Source organism: Cricetulus griseus, assembly GCF_003668045.3.
Source record: "Cricetulus griseus strain 17A/GY chromosome 1 unlocalized genomic scaffold, alternate assembly CriGri-PICRH-1.0 chr1_0, whole genome shotgun sequence".
Classification (NCBI taxonomy): domain Eukaryota; kingdom Metazoa; phylum Chordata; class Mammalia; order Rodentia; family Cricetidae; genus Cricetulus; species Cricetulus griseus.
The window spans coordinates 209,470,640-209,494,221 of record NW_023276806.1 but is presented as its reverse complement, the minus strand read 5'-3'; the positions used below and the strand labels follow the sequence as shown (position 1 = coordinate 209,494,221).

The following is a 23,582-nucleotide window of genomic DNA, read 5'->3' as shown; positions in this document are numbered from 1 at the left end:
TAGAAGGCATGGTCTTATTGGAGTAGGTGTGGCCTTGTTGAAACAAGTGTGTCACTCTGGAGGTGGACTTGAGGTCTCATATATGCTCATATACACCCAGTGAGGCAGACCACGCCTGTTGCCTGCATATCAAGATATAACCAGTATCCATGTCTGCCTATACGCTGCCATGTCCCACCATGATGATAATGGACTGAACCTCTGAAAACGTAAGCCACTCCCAAGTAAATATTTTTCCTTTGAAAGAGTTGCCATTGTCATGGTGTCTCCTCAGAGCAATAGAAACCCTAACTAAGATATGCTGTCTTAAGGTCCTTAATGAATTCTCTCCCCATCTTGTTTTCCCCCTTGTAATTTTTCCATTGAAACCCTGGTTAATCTGTACGGTAGAATTTTCCCCAGTCAGTCTTGCTGCTTTGACATTCATTATTGAGGAGAATATTTTCTTGTACCCAAGTTATTTACTACCAAGTAGGAGCTGTGAAAGAAGACTAGAGCAAATTTAGGTGTTATCCTGCTGGAGCCCTTGGGGAGAGTGTTTGGAACATAACATTTAACTCTCTTGAGAGGGTAGCAGTCAGTAATGATGCATCTGCTCACTGCATGTTATGGAATGATGGTATTCTATTCCTTCTGTATTAGTTCAGCATCTTCTGAGACACTTTGTAATATTTAGTTTTATAGAATATTGAAGTTTTCAGAAAGACTGGGTAAATCCTGAATTAACATCTTTACTTGTTTCTTTAAATGATTATTGGGTTCCCTAGCATTCTCTAAAGATAGTTCATCTAGATTTATGTATATATTATATATTATATATATAAATATGACTAACATTATTAATCTATATATATATATATAGATTCATTGATTGAAAAATATTTGGTGAACTTCAAACTTCTGTAATTAATATCATTATTAAAGATCCCTTTTGGCCTCTGGAAGACACTTCCAGCTGTCTCCTGACATTGTTTTTAGTATATTTATATTCTGTGTGTACATTTGGATGAGTATATTTTCACATGCATGTAGGAGCACTATACCCACACACAGAGGCCAGAGGAGAGTGTCTTGTGTTATCCCTCTGCCTATTGCTTTGAGACAGGGTTTCATCCTTGAACACAGTGTTCCCAATTTCAGCTTGGCTGGAAGCCACATGCCCCTAGAATCCTCCTGTCTCCACTCTTCTCAGACCTGGGGCTATGTAAGCAGTTATGGTGACCCTGGATGTGTTAGCTGAGGGCCGTGACCTAAACTCTGCTCCTTATGATTGTTGAACAAGTATTCATAACTGCTGAGCCATCTCCCCAGCCTCCCACTTCTGACTTCTTTTGGAATGACACCAGAAGGCTTGCACAACTCTGTCTTCTATGAAATGTTCTCAGCTTATCCCCGATAGATATTTTCTGCTGGGGTCAGTTATTTTTCCAAGAATCTCCAGGTTTCATTTACTGAAAATTTTTATTTCAAATTCTTGGTCTGTGCACTGGGGATATTTATTATCAGTAGGTTATTGTTTGTAAGCCTTTTGTGGGAATACAACTAGTATACATCAGATAAGTTAGATAATAACAGTCAAATGCTAAACTATTTTAGTTTTAGGATATTGACTTACTTTTTCTTTTTAAATCCATACATACAATCCCACTTCTTTTTCTTTTTTATTTGTTCTTCTGTCATTATATCACAACTGCAGTCTCCTCTCCCCCAGATCTTTTCCTCCTCCTTTCCCTTCAGAAAAGAGCATGTCCCTTAGGAATATAAATCAAACATGGCATATCAAATTATAATAAGACTCTGCATATCTTGCTGGACAAGGCAACCCAAGCTTGAGGAAAAGCATCCCAAAAAGCAGATAAGAGAGTCAGAGACAGCCACTTGTTCCCACAAGAGGAGCAAGATAAACAACCACAACATATATGCAGAGAACCTAGGTTAGACCTATGCAGGCTTCCTGATTGAAGGTTCAGTTTCTGTGAGCCCTTATGAGCCCTGGCTAGTTTATTCTATGTTTTCTTGTGGTGCCCTTGACCCTTGTGGTGCCTACAATCTTTCCTTGACATTTTCTGCAGGATCCCCTAGGCACCACCTAATGATTGGCTGAGGGCCTCTGCATCTGCTCGCATCAGTTCTGGATGAAGCCTTTCTGAAGACAATCATGGTAGGCTCTGGTCTATGAGTACAGCAGAGTATCATTAGGAATCATTTCATTGACTTTTTCTCGCCAGTCTTGTTTAGTTCTATCCTAGGTCTTTGGGCCATCCAGCCTCTGGTTCCTGGCAATCCAGGTTGTGTCAGGTGTGGACTCCCTCCCCTGGGGTGGGCCTCAAGTTGGAGCAGTCACTGGTTACCCACTTCCAGAAGTCCTGTCCCACCATTATCCCAACACTCTTGAAGGCAGGACAAATTGTAGGTAGGTTTTGAGGCTGAGTTGGTGTCCCAACTCCTCCACTGGAAGTCTTGCCTGGTCACAGGAGGTGGTCGGTTCAGGCTCCACATCTCCCGTTACTAGGAGTCTTCAATGGGGTCACCAGCATAGATTTCAGGGAGTTTCCATTACACTAGGTTTCAACACCACCCTCAAAATGCACTCCAGTTCCAGTCGTTTCTTCCAGTACACTCAATCCCTCTACCCCACTCCCACCTGACCCTCTTCCCATCCCCACAGTCTCCACCTACCCCCAGTTCACCAGGGAAATCGATTCTCTTTCTCCTGTATGTCAGTCCCTTCCTAGGCCCTCCTTGTTACTTAGCCTCTCCAGGTCTGCAGGTCAAAGCACAAGAATCCCATTTCCTTTTCTTTCTTTTTTATGTTGGTTTGTTTGTTTGTTTTTTCAACAGGGTTTCTCTGTGTAGCCCTTGCTATTCTCAAACTCACTCTGTAGACCAGGATGGCCTTGAACTCAGAACTCAGAGATCCGCCTGCCTCTGCCTCTGGCTCTTGAATGCTGGGATTAAAGACATGCTCCAACACCACCCACCGAATCACATTTCTTAAAGTTGCAGTAAGTGATAAAATTATATGATCCCATATCTACATGCTGTATTTTATGTTGTGCATATAACAGATTGATGCTAATACTATCAACAACAAGCATACTAAAAACTTTTAAAATTCTATATACTGTATTGCCACTTGCTGTGTAGGCCATCTATATTGTCAGGTCAGAAGGGGTTAGTGTACTCTTCACTTCCTGTCAGTAAGTCTTGGAGATCAGTTTATGGCCAGCATCTCCCAAGAACTTGGCTGTTAGAAGCTCATTCTGTACAGATTCCTTAGCAACACTTGTAAAAGTCTCCCAAGTTCTTGGATGACAGTAAACACTTTTTCTTTTTCTTTCTTTCTCTCTTGGTGTGTGTGTGTGTGTGTGTGTGTGTGTGTGTGTGTGTGTGTGTGTGTGTGTATTTGTTTTCCAGTATCTTGCTTGAATATCTTATTTTCTTCTGGTCTCAGGGGTTACTGTGGAACAGACTGATGGTAGTTTCCATTCTCCAATAAATCAAATGCTTTTTTTTTTTTTCAAACTACCCACAGACTCAAATAATTTGTTTTCCCCACTGTTCAAAGATACACCCCCCTCCATGTTTCTATGTGCTGGTTTTTCTAAGTCGACATTTTCAGTTATTTCAGTTATAATAGTTATTTATTATACTAGCCCAACATCTAGTTTTAAATCATTTTGTTATCATCATCATTATAATTATTTAGTAAAGCTTTCTTGATTTATATTTGGGGTTATGTTCTTTTGGTTTGACTTTCTTCTCCTGCGATTCTGATCATTTTCAACACCTTTCATTCTTACCTCATTGTCTTTCTTTTCAGTATCTGTTACTTTCTCTAGAATGTTCTAGCCGTATAAAAATTTATTTTTATGCACTTTTTTTTGACCAGGGCTTGGTGGCACATGTCTGTAACTCCAGTAACTCCATCCTCTTGGAAGGCAGGCAGAAGCAGAACAGCAAATTCAAGGCCTTTCTGAGCTACTGAGTAAGTTAGAGGCCACCCTGAGCAAAGACTATAAAAGTGCTGAGATACTGCTCAGTGGTACAGCACGCACCTCACATGAGTCCTCTGACCTCAGTGTACTTTCCACAGTTCTTAGATATATGACTCTTGTATTCTTGTGAACTTTTCACGTTATTCTCCACTTACATAGTATCATTTATCTTTATTTTTTTTCCTGAGTTCTATTACTTTTTTCTTTTGGGGTTGCTACCCAGCTCCCAAATCAAAACACAGAGACTTCTTATTTGTTATGTTAGGCCTTATCTTACGCTCACTTTTTGCTAGTTCTTATAACGTAATCTAACCTATTTCTCTTTATCCACCTTTTGCCTTGGGGCTTCTTACTTGCTTTCCTTCTGTATATCTTGCTTTCACTGCTTCTCCATGGCTGGCTGGCAGCTGATTGGCTTCTAGCCCCCGGCATTCTCCTCTTTTTCTCCCGAATTCTCTCCTCCTTTTGAGCCTAGATTTCATCTATTACTTATTCTCTCTTCCCAACAGTCCCACCTATCTCTCTCCTGCCTAGCTATTTGCTGTTCAGCTTTTTATTAGACCAATCAGATGCCTTAGGCAGGCAAGGTGAAACAAATACACACAACTTTACATAAGTAAACAAATGCAGCCTAAATAAATGTAACATATCTTTCCATTGTTAACAAAGGCAGCATAAACAAATGCAATGTATCTTTGCCTGGTTAACATAATATTCCACAACATTATGCCTAAGGTTTTATAATAATAGTTCTTTACATATATCAAGTGTTTCATTACTTTGATCTTGTTTACAATAATAGATCACTGGCTGGGAAGATGGCTCACCAGGGCCAGAGCTCAATCCCAGGCACCTGTGAGATGGAAGGAGAAACTGACTCCAACAGGTTGCTCTATGACCTCCATCTGACGCTGTGAACTCATGCCCATTCCATTGCCACAAGTTAAATACATAAGTAAATGTAAAAAATGTCTTGAATTAAAATAACAGCTCATCATTTTGTTCTGCCCTTATAATCTGTAGCAATGTTTTCCTGATGTATTTTCCTTTTTTTTTCTTTTGATGAATTTGTATTGATTTTTGCCTTCAGAATTTACTGCAGCTCATTTTCAGGCAATACTCATTGTTTTTGTTTGCAATCAGACAAGGTTTAGAAACATTTTTGCCAACTTCACAGAGCCTAGTCTTAGTTTTTATGAAGTGTTGAGAAACTCAGCAATGTTTGGGGGGTGGGCTAGTGCTACTAACAGGGTAAAATGTAAATTTATAAACACGCTTTAAATATTTTAATTAGAATTTAAATAGCTACATGCAGTTAGCGTCCACCAAACTGGATACTATTTTCTTTATTGTCTCTTGTCTAGTGCTCACTGTTGACGTCTCAGGAAGTAGTTTCCTATTATGGATCTTTATTAAGAAGGGATAGAGGGAGAGAGAGAGAGCGAAAGAGAGAGGAGAGAGAGAGAGAGAGAGAGAGAGAGAGAGAGAGAGAGAGAGAGAGAGAGTGTCCTGGGTCCTAGCCATTAGTTTTGAGATAGTGCAAGGGCTAGATGCCTTCAGCCCCTTGAAATTTCAGCTGCCTGGAAAAATAAACAAACAAACCAACAAAAACTGGCCTGAAATTCTTCATAGTAAAAGACCAGAGAACGTTCCAGTAACCTTCACCAGAGAACGTTACCAGCCACTACTTCGTTATCTCCTCCCTTCCCCACAGCACAACTGTTTATATGTATATATCCAATGCCTCTTGATGCCTTGGCCTCATCTCTAAGTTTTGGTTTTTATGAAATAATTTTTTACCTGCTTTTACGATACATTGTCCCTGGACTTTTGGCAACTAGCTGATTCATTTTTACACTGGGTTCATCAGTGTACATTTTCAAGTAGATTAAAGATTACACTGCTACTGGCTTGTCTTCCTCAAATGCTTTAGAACATGTATTATTGACATAAGGTTTTTCCATTAAGGAATATATCATATACATCATGGGATATGTTTTTAAAGGAAGAAAGACCATTGACTCACCCACCAAAGACAAATCACTACTGACATTTTATATAGTTCTTTCGTGACCCTTCTTTGTGCATGGTATTTTTTTCATGGTTGTGAAACTATTGGATATACAATTCCATGTTCCCCTTGTTCCTATGATGTAACTGTTACCAAAATCCCTGAGTACCATAGTTTCATAGCTGCGCTAAATCTACTATGTGGTTCATCCATTACTGGCTAGTCAAGCTCCAGTGTTTGGGCAGTTTCAAAGCATTCCACATGACCATTTGTTCTGAGACATATGGGTGCCTGTTTCCTATTGAAGTATGTCTCCTATAGGACAGCCTGGAATGTTGTCCAGGCTGCTAATGAGTAATAATAGCTATAGCAGGCTCACAGAGTCATTCCTGTGGGAAGTGTTAAGCAATACTTAACTTCTCTGTGGAGGCTCCATGTTAACAATTGAAGAGAAAGATGCAGTCTCCATTATCTTGAAATCTTACCTCATTTAATTCAGAAAACTTTGCAGGCATTCCTTTTTGTATTTAAGTGTGTTCAATATGTATATTATTAGATGCACACATGGGCAGAGTGGTTGTGAGCAGGTGTTGGAACCAAACTCAGGTCCTCTGAAGAGCAGCAAGTGTTCTCAATTACTGTTCCATCTTTCCAGTCCCATAGGCATATATTTTTGTGCATGTAAACCTGTGTATACATCACCTGCATCTTTGGCCCCACCCCTTTCTGTTGGTTACTAGACCCAGACGCCACTGGCCTTGCAAGTTCGGTACATATAAAATTGAACTTCTTGGTTTTCTCAAGCTTTCTTCCTTGTCCTCTTCTGTTTTATACAGAAGGAAGGTGTTAGATCTCTATACCTGCAACACAGCACAGTCCTAAGATGTGAAAAGAATTTCTTGTCCCCCTAAGTCCAACATGACCTCCCTTTTAACATCACTTGCAAGTCATTCCAACTCTCCGGTCGTGTCTCATTTGGGCCTTATACTAACTAGTTCATATAGAATTTAGCTAGGATGGTTTTATCAACCTTCCCTTCTACTGCTTTGCCTTTGGAGGTGTTTGGGAAATTCTCAACCCTTCCTCTCTGTGACATCTGCCCTATCTTTCAGTTTGAGCTTCAGTTTGTGTGTCCAGAGGAGGCCTCTCTACTGGCATTGGACTAAGCTGATTGGATCAGGTGCCCAAACTCCAAGTTGGGATAACAAGAGTCTTTCTATTGCCTGGTTTGGAACCCCATTCTAGGTCTTTTGTTTAAACTGAGAAGATATCCACCTGAGAGCCAAGGCTGCCTTCTTAGAGGTGGGGAGGTACAGAAGACAGTTTTAGAAGGAAAAGAAACAAAGCTGATCCAGGAAAGCAGAGATGAGAGTCCATATGCCCCTGGAGGTCATATAGTGTCTGCATCTACTCACTGCCAGATATATTTAACTGTTAAATTTTGTAACAAACCCATATCCTGATAATATAATACCATCTTGTTTTTAAGTTAACAAACTAGCTCACCCGGATTTCTGTTACTTGCAATCAAAAAGGGTTTAATTACAACATAAGCTCCAGCTAAACTTAATACCAGCATGGGACAGTGGGGAGGGGCATTCCTTCACTAGCTGAGGAACTATTGGATTTGATAAAACTTCTGGGAGAGGAAAAGTCAATTATCTTTAATGAGCTGATACCTCATCAGAGACTGGAATGAAATAACCCACTAAGTTAAAGTGGAAAAATATTACATTTGGCTTACATAGAGAACTCTCTCTCTCTTTCTCTCTCTCTCTCTCTCTCTCTCTCTCTCTCTTCTCTCTGTGTGTGTGTGTGTGTGTGTGTGTGTGTGTGTGTAAAATCTAGAATATTTGCTATTTTTTTAAGGATAGACTTTCAAATACCAGTGTATTGACGTCTCTATGTGATTGATTTCTCCTCTGCCAGAGGTCATGTGTTTGGCTGATGTTCCATGAGTTTTGTGGTGGAGCCAAGCCAAACATTAACCACAGTACTTCAGGAGGCACAAAGGGAGCTATGGTTAAATAATATCCACCCCACAATTCACCAACAACGCACCTCCTGGAAGTTACCAGTGAGTGTTGTTTAGTACATTTCACTCTTGATCGTCCTCTGTAATTTCACACGTTAGCTAACCCTCCCTGAATTTCCTTTCTTGGTTGTATGGATTTGACTCCTTCACCTCTGTCTATTCTTTGCCTAGCTATTCATCTCCTTTCTGTGCTGGTCCTGGCTTATTGGTTGTCTTCCATATCTTCTATTTGACTATCCCCTTAGCTGTTGTTGTCTCCACCCATGGCCTTTAATTAACCCAGGTAGGCGGCTAGCTTACCTAAGTCACCATTCCAGCAGAGGCTTTAACTCTAAACTTTATTATATTTTGGTGCTTCACTTCCACATTGCAAGTTCCATACCTTTTAGCTGTCCATCTCTGCAGTGACAAATGCACAGGTATAAAAAACCCTACCCTGCCCCATATATCCTTTTTTCCCTGAATTTTCCACAGAGATGATCATGCTAGAAATGCTTGCCCTCTGCCACCAACTTTATCCAATCATCAAACCATGCTGGTTCTAGCTCCTTGACATCGCTGCTCTTCAGCAATTAAAGAATTGATTATGGACTTCAGTTCAACTCTCCTAACATTGAACTACCTCATTTTATTTTCTATAAATCATCTACAAATGATTTACAATAATCTAGAGTTAGCAGGATGGAAAGTTCAGTTAGAGACCACTGAATTCCAATGCCATCCTTGCTAATGCTACCCACCCAAAGTGATACGTCAAGGGCTTGCAAGAAAAAGAAGAAAGACAAATTTTGATGGTTAAAAAAACAAACAAAAAAACCTACCACTTCCATATCGTTTATTTTTCTTGGTCATCTCTGCTATTTCACACAAAAAGAGGCCCAAGTTTTTGTCATAGCATTTGCTTAATGCCTTACTTTAAACTGATTTACTGGACATCTGTTAAACTTTCTGGAAAAGCAGAAATGTTATCAATGCTAGACCTCATCAGAGTGCATCAGCACTTATAAGGGGGCAGACTTTGCAGGCCAACACCTCCCGGGTGGCTTGGGAGAATGATTCAGAATGCTTTACCTCGATTGAATAAAAAGAAAAAAAATGATCACAATCTATTTTGGTCTTTCCATTTATTGCATATGGAAACATACTTCTGCTAAGGCAAGAAAAGCAAGGTGTACAAGGTGAATTTTGAAGTGTTTTAATTGCCAAATTTCCAGAGGTAAAATGAAATGATATCTGGACCAAGTACCTGAATTATATCGGGGATTTTATATTTGATGTTGAATGTGTATTTAGAGAGACAAATACACATGAGTAATGGAGATACCAGATTAGGGGACTGTCTGACACCTGGCCATTAGCACTCACTACTGTGAGTGGAAACTGAAGGAATTGGCTTGGGGCTTCAGAGATGGACAGTTGTTAAGGGCTCCTGCTGTTCTTGCAGAGGACCTGATTTTAGGTGCTGAAGCCCAAGGCTTCACAGCTGCCTGTAACTCCATCCGCAGAAGATCCTACCCATTCTTCTGAACTCACAAGTGCACGTACTCACACAGGCACATAATACATTTTTTTGTTTTGTTTTCAAAAGAAAACGCTCATTTGCCTAAATCCAAACACTTTTTTTCCTCCACATCCTGGAGAAGTTACCGTGACTGAAGCCCGAGCTCTGTTTTCAACATGCTAAGGCATTTGGCAGGTATCTGCCTTCAGTTCCCTGCAAAGTGTGAGAAGTGACTGAATCTCTAGACGGATCCCCCACTCCCCACCCCCGCCCCGTCTCATCTCTACAAGCTGAGGGTCTTCGGTGCAATTGCTCTTAAATTAGGGTATGAAATGGACTGGGTTCTGGTGGCCCAGGCTTATGTAACACTGGTGCTTGAAACATTAGAAGCAAGAGCAGCCTCGCCTTTTTAAACTTAGTAGTCACAAAAGGCAATTTTCTGTTTCCCAAACAAATACTCCCCTTACTTCTGCAGAAGTTCTTTTGAGCCTCAGTTGCTCACAAAACAATATAGGAGTCTTCGTCAGCATTAAGGACGTCAGAGAAGATTCTTTGGCAGTGTTCCGGACTCTGGAGCACTTGTGATGCTGACATCTCCACAATTCAATAGTGAAATCAGGCTTGAAGTTCATCCCTGGGATGCCTAAGGAGCTCCATGGCTCCTCTTGGCCCTAAACATCAGCCAAGAAGTTGGTTTGGGGAGGATCACGCCTCTTGACCTGAATCAAAAGTGCCGGCGACACACAAGCACAACCTACCCAAATGGAAAGGTTTGGGCCTGGTCTGCAGCTGGACGCCAGCCGGTCACACCCTCCCTGGCGCTAGGCTTTTGGAGAAACTGAGTCCGGCGCCCACCGCGGGAAACTCCGCAGGGCCCCGCCCCCTCGCGGCCCCGCCCCTCACCTTGCGGGCGCCGTGCTCCGGCCGCGAAGGTGCGTGCGGCGCGCGCTGATTGGCGGCTTCCCCGGCGCTGCCCCGCTGCCATTGGCTACCAGGGCCTCTTTGTTCCAGGTCCCAGCCGCAGCCGAACCGGGCTGCGGAAGTTCGAGGGCGCGGGGTGAGTGGCTGCGGCGTCGGCCCCCGAGTGAGTCCCCGCAGCGGAGATCGCGGACGCGGGACCGAGCCCCTCCGACGCCCAGCATGGACCTGGAAACCAAAATGAAGAAGGTGAGTGGCGCGGTGGCTCCACCTGGGCGCGGGAGCTGCCCCGGGTTCCCGGGTCCGATACAGTAGGTGCCGGGCGGGGACGACGCCGCGGACCCCGAACCCCGGAGCGGCTGTCGCAGTGGGGCGGGACCCTGACACCCGCTGTCAGCGAGCCCGAAACTCCGGAAAACCTTTCGGCCACGCCTTCCCTAAAGGCCAGGGTGAGGTCTGGGCGATGGCTAGTGACACCGCTTCCTGCCTGGGGAAGCTGCTCTCTGGCGGTTCAGCGATGTGGCTTTGACAGCCCGGGCCTCCTCCCCCCGAGCCGGGCTGCCCCGGGCTCTCTAAAGTGGCTGCTGACTAGTGACACTTCCTTCACACCCGCGCCTGCTGATAACTTCTGAAGTGATGACTTTGGGGCGGGGGAGTATGGTGTGTGTGTGTTTCACTGATGGCCTGCGTGCCAAAACACTGTCTCCTCCTTGCGGAGTTGGTGCTAAGCGGTCTTTGCAGGTGCTGGGGCACACCCTCACGACTGTTGCTGGTATCCAGGCTAATAGCCCTACCTGAGGAGCTCCGGGATTTTGGGGGAGCCTCTCAGGTCGCCTGGGAGAACGGGGTGGGGAGCAGACTATGACTCAAAAGAACGCTGACATCACATTCTATTGTAACATTCGACCTTAAAGGTCTTGTTCCTGGGAATTGCGCCTGTGTGCTTTGAAGTAAATTTAAGCTAGTGGTCATTCATCAAGTAGGGAAGGAAGCTGTGCAGAGTAAGACAGAAAAGTTGAGGAAACTTTCTTCCCTGCGTGCCTTACAATTGCCGGTTCATCTTCCAAAGGGCAATTTCTATTTTGTGCCCAGAAGTGAATTTTTTAAATTGTATGCAAATATAAAGTATGAGGGTAGGAAGCGATTGACCAATAAAAATTTCTGGACCTGGGAAACAGTTCCTTTTTCCCCCCTGATTACAATCAGCTCTCAGAAGGGAAGTCAAGAACATGAAATATGTTCTTGTCTCTTCCTGTCTGATAGTTAACTCTCTTAGCATGTTTGCTGGTAACCATGCTTCCCACTTAGAAAACATTTGGTGGGCTGTGCAGTCTTCTGCTGGTGAACACTGAACTCATTGAGTTTTAATGGAAGAACTACATCAGGCATTTGTCTCGAACGGGGTGTGTTTTTTGCTTAGAAATACTGACCTGAAAACTTTTCTGTAAAATGGGCATGAACAGGCAAATCAGAGGCTTGTTAGGCTAGTGACTCTGTTGTGTATAATACTGCCCTGGCATATGTTTGTCAAACCCCACAGGATATAAAAACCAGAAGTAAACCCTAATGTTGGATCTGAACTTTGGCAATAGTGATGTGCTAGTGTGTCTCATATGTGGCCATTTCTGAAGCACAAGGTTGGTGACAGAGACTACTGTGGAAGTGTGCTTCTGTTCTGTTTTGCTGTGAACCAAAATACTAGTTTTAAAAGATATATATATATCCTCTTTGAGACAATAATTCTTAGAGGGAAAGTCCAAAGTTAAGAATTATTTCACCTTGCAAGGGAGTAGAAAAATGCAGATATTTATAAGCACTTTCCTGAAGTCTGGGTTATAATAAATCATTCTTTTGAAATGTGGAATAGCTGTCCTCCTCCATCTTCCCTTGACTTTAAAAGGATGTCTTTTCAACCAAGTGCCTCAACCATCACTGGAAGCTCACTGCTTCTCATCCTCCCTCAAGAACAAAGATTTCAGAAATTTAAAGAAAATGCAATAACATCCATAAAACCTATTTTACGATGCTGTCACTCTGGAGATGTTCAGAGGGCCTCTATCAGTAGATGACAAAGACACTCCAACAGTGTCCCATTTGACTGCAAGCTAATTTTTAGTGGATTAGATAAAAGGTTCCCCAGTGCAAAACACTTTGAGATTCTGGGAATCCGTTTTAACCTTTAAAGCATGCTCTCAAAATATATATTTAGGAATTGTTTTATTTAGAAGTTGCTTTCTAGTGCATTTAAAGAAATATTGTAAGATTCTCTGACTCATCACCAAGGCATCTCCCCTCATTGTCACATCTAGGTAATTGTCAAAACTTCTTAGGTTATCCAAGAAAAGCCATAATTTGAATGTGCCTTCAAAGCAAAGGCAGTTTGGAAATGGAAATATAAGGCATTTAAATAAAAACCAACTTGACTTGTAGCTTCCAAGTGTGGTATTTTTCCTTTCCAAAGCCCTTGCATTTCATTGTTGACTCCAAAAAGAATTTTCCCCAGGCAGATGGAAAAGGTTATTTATCTCCCATTAGCATTTCCTGTAAAAAAAAATTATAGAGGGAAGCCTTTACCTTTTAAAATGAGAGATTTCTCCATGAAGTTGCCCTTGGGTTGATTAGCAGTTACACACCACTATCACGGGCACTCTGGGTTTCATAATTGCTGTTTTGCTGTATTTTGTTTTGTTTGAAGTAAGTGAACTGTTGCTAGGACATAGAAGCTGGTTTGCCTACACAGAGTTTTGTTTTAACAATATTTTAGATGAGAATTTGACTTTTATGTTCATGCCCTGTCCTCTGAAGCCCTCAGCTGGACCCTGTCCCTGCATCTTGCATCCCTTTTACTCTGTGTAAGTAAAAATCTGTGTCTGATTGCAGAAATAAACAATGGCTCCAAGAGGTAGAAACAGCCTCATTTTCATGGTAAATCATGGCCCATCACCAGCTGTTTTCCCTTGGAGTTGCTTACTCTCTCTGAGAAAATCAATGTTTATTCAAAATATACCAAAGAGAAAGACTCCAGTGACTTCCAGTATACTGCCTAGAATTGCTTGTCTGGCTTTAATTTTACTGTATTTTGTAAACCTCATTTTAAAAATCTATCCTAATATATTACATCCTTTTCTTGGGACTCTTGGTTTCTTTAACATTACTTTAACAAGAATGAGATGCATCTTAAATATTGAAGGCTACAAACAACAACAAAAAGTCCCTCTCTGCAATCAGATTTGTTTAAAAAGCTTTAATTGTTATCCAACAGTGGATAGCAAGTCCAAGGGACTGGAGCTGAAAAAGCTTCAGAACCACAGAGATTTTTGCATTTGGAAATGAGAATTAGCCTTTTCTCATAGGTAGCCCCCTAGTTAAGTGAAAAAAGCCAGTGTGTGGGAATCTGGGTCCTCAAATCTAGTTTCCCTGCATGAAGCCTTTCTTGGTGTAGGAAACTGTTGAGAAAAAAAAAACTACAATTCTCACCAGGAAGAGAGGGGGGGGGGCAGGGAAAGAAAGAAAGAAAGAGAAAGAAGGGAGAGAGGGAGGGAGAATGAGAGAGGAAGGAAGGAAGAAAAAAGAAAAATAAAGGAGGAAAAACAGAAAGAAAGAAAAAAACAAAGAAAGAGAAAGAGTGAGTTTATTCTGGAGACAGTTTGAGTGACCATGGCCCAGGAATACAGATTTAAGTTACCCTAGATTCATAAATCAAGGCAAGTTCAAAATACATCAGAGATGCAGTCATATCAAGATGGGGGAGGTTTTCTGTAGGTCCAAGATGCAAGATGCTGTCTGATGACATCATGTTGAGAGGTTTTTTCTAGGCCCAAGATGCAACATGCTGTCTGATGACATGCTTAGCCTTTGTGTTGGTAGAAGCTAGTCATTTGCTAAGTTAATTGATCCCAAAGGTTTCTGTCTATTGTTAGTTCAGACTCAGATGGTCTGGGAATGGCTGTTCCAGAGAGCTAGAATTCTCCCAAGGTAAGGTAATTAGCTTCAGGGCCTTTAACATTCCAATCTCTCCATAGTGCTGACATTCTAATCAGCCCATCACTCTCTGCAGACACAGCTTGTTCCAGGAGTTTTTGTTCACAAAGCATTGGAAACAAATTTTCTTTAAGAGTCACCCACCCCAGTTAAAGACAAGGGAGAGCTTGTCTTTAAAAGTAGGTGCTCTGAAGAAGAAAGTAAAGTGCCCCTAGCGAAGCCTTTGTGTCTTTTCCTGTTGCTGTGGTAAAATGCTCCAAGAAAAATAATACAGCAGAAAGGATTTATTCCAGCTCATAGCTCAAGTGTACCGTGTTTCATGTGGGGGAGTCAAGGTATGTGGAGCTTGATGGAGTTGGTAATAGCAAATTCACAATCGGGAAACAGAGAGCCTTGTTCAGCTCCTCTTTTCCTCTTTTCCATATATAGAGTCCAAATACAAGCATAGGGAAATGGTGCTACCTTCCTACCTGAAGGAACTGAACAAAGATGATCACCTGCTGGCATGCTAAGAGGCTAATCTCCCAAGTGATTTAGATTGGCGTTAAGCAGACAGTGAACAGAGCTATGCACTCCCTACTGAATAACATTGTTTATGCAATGTTCATATTCCAAGTTCAATACTAAATCTTATGCATTCTCCAAAGTCTGTCTTATTGTAACTAATTCACCCTCTCCTAGGAAAGCCCCATTTCCTACCTATACAGAAAATTGTTGACTCTAAATTCCCAAGGCATATTTCTGTAACTCTTAAAAATAGTCCATCTGTAAATTGCAAATACATTTGTAGCTTCACCCTTTCACCTAGATTTTAGGCTTGAGAGATAAATTTAGATTTTATAAAACTTGACTACTATGATTATTGTTCAAAACAGTCTTATGAGAGCCATAGTCCCATTTTGAGGACTAAGAAACCTCAATTCAGATTACTTAGTCTGCAAATGAAGAACCTTACTATAAACTTGAACCATTATCCTTAGAATTTATGTTCCTTTTATCATACCACCTACCTTTTGAGTCTCCTATCACCCAGCTTATTCACCACATTAAAGCATCTATATCATACAAGTAAAGTATAATGCATTTGGACAATCTTACTTGCTTATTTAAGGAAATTATATTTGTCTGGGCAATGTTGGCTCATGCCTTTAATCCCAGCACTTGGGAGGCAGAGGGCAGGAGGATCTATGTGGGTTTGAGGTCATCCTGGTCTACAGAGCTTGTTCCAGAACAGCCATGGCTATACAAAGAAACCATGTCTTTTGGAAAAAACAAAAAAGAAATTATATTTGAAGAAGTGATTTCCATACCAATAAAATTACCAACTACCCTACTGGTTTTCAGGTTGTGTGCTAAAGACATGTTTGATGCATACCCATTAGTTGCCAGATAGAAATCTACTAAAGTAAAAGGCTCATGAAAAGGAATTTCTGAAAGACTTTTACAAGTAAAGAAACTCTAATAGTATATACCTCATCATATCTTCTAGAATTCTTCCAATTTCTCAGTTTGGGTTGGGAGCTAAGAAAGTCATGCTTTCTTTTTTGTTGTTGTTGTTGGTTTTTGTTTTGTTTTGTTTTTTCGAGACAGTGTTTTTCTGTGGCTTTTGGAGGCTGTCCTGGGACTAGCTCTTGTAGACCAGGCTGGTCTTGAACTCACAGAGGTCCGCGTGCCTCTGCTTCCCGAGTGCTCCACCACTGCCTGGTGCAAGTCGTGCTCTCTTGTCCATAGTCACTGTGACCCTGAGCAGTAGCAAGCCTGTGATGGGCTCTCTGCTTTAGGATGTCAGCCACAGCATCTGGATCTGCAGGGGTCCTGGTGAGTTCACCTGTGGTACAGGTGTCCACACTCTGGGTAGGAAACGCATTTTCTTATGGCAAATGCTCCAAGTTTCACTGGTGTGGTAGACCAGATTCTAACAGCAGAGCAAAAAACAAACAACAATACCGGGAGACTCCTTATGCTGAGGAAGCTATTAATGTTAATTTCCCTTCTGCTTACAAAAACTTCTGTTAAAAAGCAGTGAGAAACACTAAAATGCTGAGCTGTCTCTTGAAGTTGTTATGGAGATACTCAGAATGGAGTTAATATAAGGGACCATCCCTGTTTGGAAAAGGGTTACTTAGTAGGGCTTTCTTAGTTGCTACTCTGTGTTCTTTCTCTGAGAATTAGAATAGCACTTGGCTACTCATTAACGTTCAAGGCATATAGGAAACTCATTTTTATAAGATGGTGAAATGTCCAGGGAAATTATATGGGTTGTGATTAAGGAAACCTCAAAAAAAAAAATTAGAGAAGCAGTACTTATCAAATTTAAAACAGGTTGCAAAACAGCATTTGCAAGATTTTAATGAAAAACAGTGTCACTGGTCTTGGGGTAAATATGCACTCAAGCCCTGTGTTAGAGGTTGAAACATGAAGATTTTTTTTTTCCAACTACCCAGCTATAGCCCTCAACTCTCCTATAAAACACCTATAACTTGATCTGTAGTAGATGCATCTTTTTATTTTCTGACTTTCACGCCCACCTAACTTCCTGTTTAAATAATTGTCTGGAGAGATAAAAAGGTATATGAGGTCACAGTGTTCTAGCTCTCACTGCTTTCATTTGGTCCCCAAAGTGAAAGGGATAGTTTACCATGTCCACTTTCTCTAATGTTCCCCCAGTCTGCTGAGGAGGGGTTGGGCTGGGCTGAGGCAAGGCTTAAGGGTGGAGAGTGTTTGGCCTGAAGCCAGCCGGGTGGGGGACTGCAGAGATCTGCCTGCTCAGTGACATAATGCTACTACTGGAGAAATTAGTTGTCGCTGAAGCACTGACTCATCCTCAAATCAGGAGTGATTGAGCTTGTATTTCTCATAGTAACATTCCAACTACCTTACAAAAAACTATAAAAAGGAGTTTCCGGGAGTTTATTGCAAAGTTTCTTATCTGAACAGTGGCGAGCTGAGCACAGAAAACTGGGCAGGAAGCCTCAAATGCTTTGCTGGGGAGGCCACTAATAAGCCAACGCCCAGGAACTTTCTTTCCTTGCTTATGTAAACGTGCTATTATGTTTCATTGCAAAATGGCCATGCAGATGTTAAGGTAGACTTTTGGTTTTATATGGACATATCATTGTGACAACCTGGCAGAGTGAGTCACAATGGTAGAATGTTTTTTGTTTTCTTTTATGAGGTTCTGGCCTGCAGTAAAAGTAACTGGGACTCAGCAAAAAGTTATGCTTTGTTTTACATAGAGAATATTTAAAGTGGTTTACATTTAAGATGATAGATTTTAAGCTGGATTTCTGCCCATATCACTCATTGATCTTATGTGCTCTAGAATACTAGGGTGTCAGCAATGGTAAGAAAAAAAGGGGGGAGAGTCTGGAATGAGAAGGAGTCAAGACAAATATGTAAATTTACTACAGTGCTAGCTAGGCTGGAATGAATATAATAATATTGTCTTTTTTCATCTGGTAAGAAACAGTCTTAAAGAGAATCTATCATGGGCTAATTTTGTAAAAAGAGCAAAAAATGAGATACTAAAGTAAAAGACACTGGGCTGTTGCTTTTGTTTTGTTTGTTAAACTGTCAAAGGCCTACTGGCTCCTGTTGCTCACACATACACTTCTTTGTATGTCTCAGACGGGACAGCTGAGTCATGATTTGCCAGGTGGCACATTTTTGAAGAGCACTGCAATAATAGCAATGCAAACAACTGTTATTGAGTCCCTGGGCAAAAGTCATTAACTTTAATTGGTTAGACTGGGAGTATTGTATTGAGGAAACAATTCCTATAGATAAAATTTCATCAGGCAAAGAAGGCATTTCACAGGAAGATTAAGTAGGATGCAGCAAAAGTGCTGGGTAGTGAAAAGTCAGTAGGTACATCCATGCTTGGAGTTCACACCCTTAACAGCTTCTCTTTGACCTTTCTAAAGCTAAGCTAAGAGCATGGAAGCTTCAGCAATTTGTAATTTTCCCCAGGGCCTGTTTTAGTGGCGGCAACAGGAAGCTGAGCTACTGAAGCAGTCTGGCCCATGGCTGTGGCTCTCTGTCCCATTGCTCTAACTTCGATTCATATTTGATAAACTGTTTCAATCTGCTTCTAAGAGGAGGACACTCCATATTGTGGGCTAGCTGTTGTTGGCTGGACTCCCAGCTGTGGGTTGCCATCACCCTGCCACCAAGCGTTTGTCCTCGTCATATCTCCAGTCAACTAAGGGTCCCGTTTGCTCTGCAACGATGAATAAGCAAAGAGAGACTTAGGGTCAGCAACTCTGAGCCTGGGATGTTAGATCCTCAGCCTTGCTCTATAGTGTGAGAGCTCTGCCAGGGGTCCAGCAATGACAGCAAGCAAATAGCTAGTAAGCAGCTCAACAGCTCCTCAGCAGCCAAAGTAGTAACTTCAGGGGCCTTCTAGAACTTTCCCCGTTGCTAGGACCCACACATAGCTTTTCTATACTTTTGTCTCTTTACAACCCCTCACCTTCACAGCCACAACTCTCTATGGCCCTTCTTAGGCTCAGTTCTTTGCATCTTTTCTCTCTGCTTGTCCCTAACTCTTGAGCTGCTCTCAGATTGTTGCTGGGTACGCCTGGGGCCAGAAGCTTGTTGTTGAGTTGCCAATGTAGTACATCCTACCTGTGATAAAGACTACGAGTGAGCCACCAAATACTCTTACTGTGTCTTTATTGGAGTCGGGGCTGCAGCATCAGTGGGTAATGTACAAGGGTTCTCTTGAATTGCCCCTGGACTGCTGCAAGGGAAGGAAAAAGAGCGAGGCAGTCCTGCACACACTCTGTCATGGATGGGCTAGATTCTCCTCCCAGTCAGAGGGGGAATTTACAGGAGATACCCCAGGATTCTGAACAGTGTCTTCTGAACCTGAAGCTTTGATGACATAATCAAAGTCTCCTGAAGCATAGGTGCAGTTGGAGAGGCAGCTATGAGAGCCGAAATGCTCCATGTGTTTGGAACAATGTCTGTTTACCTTGATAAGTTTGATTTCTCTGTGTTATCAGTTCAGTCTTTGTGAGAAGCCATGAGGGTGTGTGTTTGTAGTTGTGTCTACTCTTTATGAGATAGGGTCTCACTTTATCTAATAAGCCTTGAACTTGTGGAGGTCCACTGGCTTTAGCCTTCCAGCTTCTAGGATTACAGCTATGAACCACTATGCTTAAGTTTTTTTCTTTTTTGAGATAGACTCTTATGTAGCCCAAGCTGGCCTTGAACATTCTGTGTTACTGATGGTGACCTCATGTTCACTTCCTTCTATGTCTCAGAACGGGCTGGCGAGTCATTGTCAGCGGCCACATTTTGAAGAACACTACAGTAATAGGAATGCAAAAAATCTCTTGCTTCAACTTTCCATGTACTAGAGTCACAGATGTCCTCCACCACACCATGTCTAGCTGTTAAAACAGCCATACCTGTCACGATGGTAGTTCAAGAAACTTCCCCTGGGTCTGAAGGGGAGTTGAGTGGCTCCAGTGGCCCCTGAACATGGTGGGACTGAAGCTGTGGCTGCCCTGCTCCTGGGAACCTCCTGGAACATTAGCAAGCAGTCCAGACAGACTCTGGAACCATGGAAAGCACATCCACAGTTCCCTAGCTGGCCTTCACCTCTGTCCCACCTGGGTTACTCTGTCATGTCTGTATTCACTGCCACTGAGGCCAGAGGTATGGAGAGCATCTGACAGCTGTCAGTCAAGTAGCCTTTGAGCAATGGAACTGCCCAGCAGCCTTATTCATAATGAGGGAACATATATAACAAAGTTCTTACACAAAATTAATCTTCTTTTTCAGTCAACTTTATCTAATAAGCCTTAACTTCTGACTAAATATCCTTAAAGAGAATTGGCACCTTCTGATTTATCTGACTTAAATCATCAAGTACTTGAAACAAAGCGTTGGGATAGTAGAGGGCAGGTAGTCTTTGGGCCTTCTAAAAGTCTGTGGAAGAATGAAGAACTTTGCAGTGTGGCTTGCTTGATTTTCAGAGGGTCTGTTTCTAATCTGGCTACTTTTCTGCTGGCTTTGAGACACAGATCTCTCCAAATTCCTCTCAGCCAGGCCATGCTACTTCTACATTGCCTGAGGAAATGTGGAACTTAATTCCTGTGACAAATGACCGAATGCCTGAGGTTTTTAAGGGAGGTTCAAAGTTGGACCTTTCAAATACTACAACAAATTCAAAGGATGCTACAGAAATGTTCAAGCTGTGGTGCAAGGGTTAGAATATGTCAGTGCTAATAGGATGCAAAGTTGTCCAAAGAGGAATAGGCCCAGTGTAAGGGAAGGGAGGCAAGCAATATTTACCCCAATTCCACATCCTTCAAGACATCACGGACACGGCAGTAGAATTGTTATTTCTTGTGACGTCTGTGGACCAGATGAATTTAGTCAGATAGCATTGACCCCTGCCATACTCTTCTCTGTAAGATGGGGATTTAAAGGAAGCCCTGCAGAGCTTGGTGTTTCCACTTGTACGTTTGAATCCCAGCTTTGATACTTGCTTCTTAATCTGGACAGGTGTGTGTTGGCTTGTTTGTTTGTTTGTTTGTTTTACTTCTTTCATTTTGATCACTCTGAACTGCTGATAGTGTTCAATAATGTTTTTAAATTTTCTGATAAGGAGGCTTAGATGGTTCCTAGTGCTAGTAAGTGAAGGTCTAGAGAGCCAGAATTGTATCAGTGTTTGTAGTGTATCCTGGAGTCAGTTCTTGGTGCTAATTCCCTCTCTCTGTGTAGCTGTCAAAATTACTTACCCATCTAAACCCTACCCTATGCTCAACCTCAACTCTCTAGGTTACTGTGAGTGCCAGCATAAGGGGCACTAACATTTAAAGCACCATGTTTGGAGCCTACACATAGAAAACAAATATATCATCACTACCATCATCACCAAAAATCCCAATCTAGAGGGAAGAAAACCATATAGAGATCTTCATGCCGTTTAATAAGTACCTGCTGGAATAATTAAGAATTTCGTGATGACATGTTGTCAGCCAATTATTGTGAGTTGGTGCTTTCCTGAACACAAAGAAAGACTCTTTTAAAGCTTGGTAACCTGGGATATGTCACATGATTGAATTTGTTTTCCTATTAAAGCTGTGTCAAGTTCTCAAAATGAACCACTGATTCCATAGTGTCAAGCATCAGGATAGGGAAATGGCATGTCTTTTAAATCAGAATCTTCAGTTCCTTTGGTTAGTTACAATTCCATAGCTCCTTGCAGTTCTTCCTATTAAGCCCATCCCCCCTTCAGTCTGTATGGTTATGTGACTTTCTTGTCCCAATAGGGTATACTGATGTTGTAGTGCCAGTTCCATGCCTGGGCTTCAAGAGACCTTGCCTGTCTCTCCCCAATTCCTTGGAGTCCTGCTCCTATCTGGGAAGTACACCAGGCCAGCCTCAAGGAAAATGAGAGACCACAAGAGACAGATGAGAGGTCTCAACAGAAGCTACCCAGCACCACCTGTCCTGGGGTAAACAGAAGCATGACTGGCTGCTGGTGCAGCTAGCTGATGCCAGCTCACACAAGGTTGAAGCATGAACAGACTAACTAGCATGATCAGTAAACAACTGTCCTTATGGAGTGGGTGGATTCTTAGGTTTTTAGGCACCAAATCTGGCACCTGTCTGTTGCTGGGATGGAGTTTTGTTTTTTTGTTTGTTTGTTTTGGTTTTTGGTTTTCCAAGACAGGGTTTCTCTGTGTAACAGCACTGGCTGTCCTGGAACTAGCTCTATAGACCAGGCTGGCCTCGAAGTCACAGAGATCCACCTGCCTCTGCCTCTGGAGTGCTGGAATTAAGGGTGTGCACCACCACCACCCAGCTACTGGGATGGAGTCTCATCACCACCCTGTAGTGAAAGTACCAAGAGACTTGGAGGTGGCTTTCCTCATTGTGAATTATTTGCAGTATGTAGTAATTTCTGCAGAGGCAAGAGTCAGAGTGAGTGGACCATAGCTTCTGTAACGTCATTGGTGACTTGGGAATGGGCCCGATAATCACTTCACCTTAGTTTCTTTGTTCCACCAAGATAAAGGGAAACTGAGTTAACATGAAATTGCAATTTGATTGTAGTTATAAATTGAAAGTGTATGCATGCTTTGAAATGTCCTAATTTTCTTGAGCCATTAAGCAAATGTAAATGTGCCTATGCATCTTCTTTAGTGGGGAAACTCTCCTGAAATAGTCTGTGAATAATGAGCATAGTATATATATATGGTGAGCCAAAGCCTTCTCTCTCATTCGTTTTCCTCTTGCATTAGGGAGAAACTCAGAGCTTGGCTCCTACACCCCCCACTGAACCACGCCCCTAACCTTACACCACTTCTCTAATCCATCAGAAGTTAGATAACAGATCCAAATTCGTTACGGCACACCATATGCATGCATTCAGAGAAAGGGATGGTGTGGAAAGTCTGGGCACTAAGTAAATTAGCAAACACAAGCAAAAACAAGGGTTCCAAAAGGAACTCTTCTTCAGTTCTCTTCTCCTCTCCTGGTATCTGAGTTCATTGACTGTTCCGTGAGAATTTATTTTTCTTCTTCATGACAGTCTTTGCCTGCCTTCCCTGTGCCTTCTTCTTTGGGCCTTACTCCCAAGTTAACTTGAATTTCCCAGCTTCCTTGGGCAGCCCCCTGCACAGCTCTCTCAGACATTACCATAAGCCTTTCCTTGGGTGGAAACATGCCTGAGCTTCCCGTGTTCCTACATACACTCCAATTACACATGTGGGGGACAAGGGTCACCAAGTCACTCGACTGTGCGGTCGCCTAATGTGTTACACTGGAGTACTCCTGTAGCATTCATTATGCTACGCACCTCACACATGTTAAGAATGGTGGCACCATTCCAATTCTGGGGTACAGTGTCATCATAACTCTCCCCAGTGTACCTGTGTCTGAGTGACTCCTGTTTTGAGCCAGCTGTGGCTGTAGTGATTGGCACAAGACCAAATTAGGAACATTTAGGGAACTCCAACCATACCTTTTAGACACAGGTTCTGAAAATCCTTCTTAGAGCTAACGAACAGGAGGATTCGAGGACATGTTAATCACATGTCACTGTAGAGTGTTTCTGTGGAACCAATCTTAATTAAGATGTGATTTCAGCAACAGTCATAGCCTATTAACTGTGACATC

General features: G+C 42.2%; 1 protein-coding gene across 1 annotated transcript in view; it reads left to right on the top strand.

The window, feature by feature from the left end:
* The first annotated feature begins 20,530 nt into the window (after window positions 1-20,530).
* Tes (testin LIM domain protein) overlaps window positions 20,531-23,582 on the top strand; it is a 28,345-nt gene continuing 25,293 nt past the window's right edge. Inside the window, 1 exon segment of the mRNA XM_035451398.1 lies at window positions 20,531-20,660. Coding sequence (XP_035307289.1) covers window positions 20,531-20,660 — 130 coding nt within the window.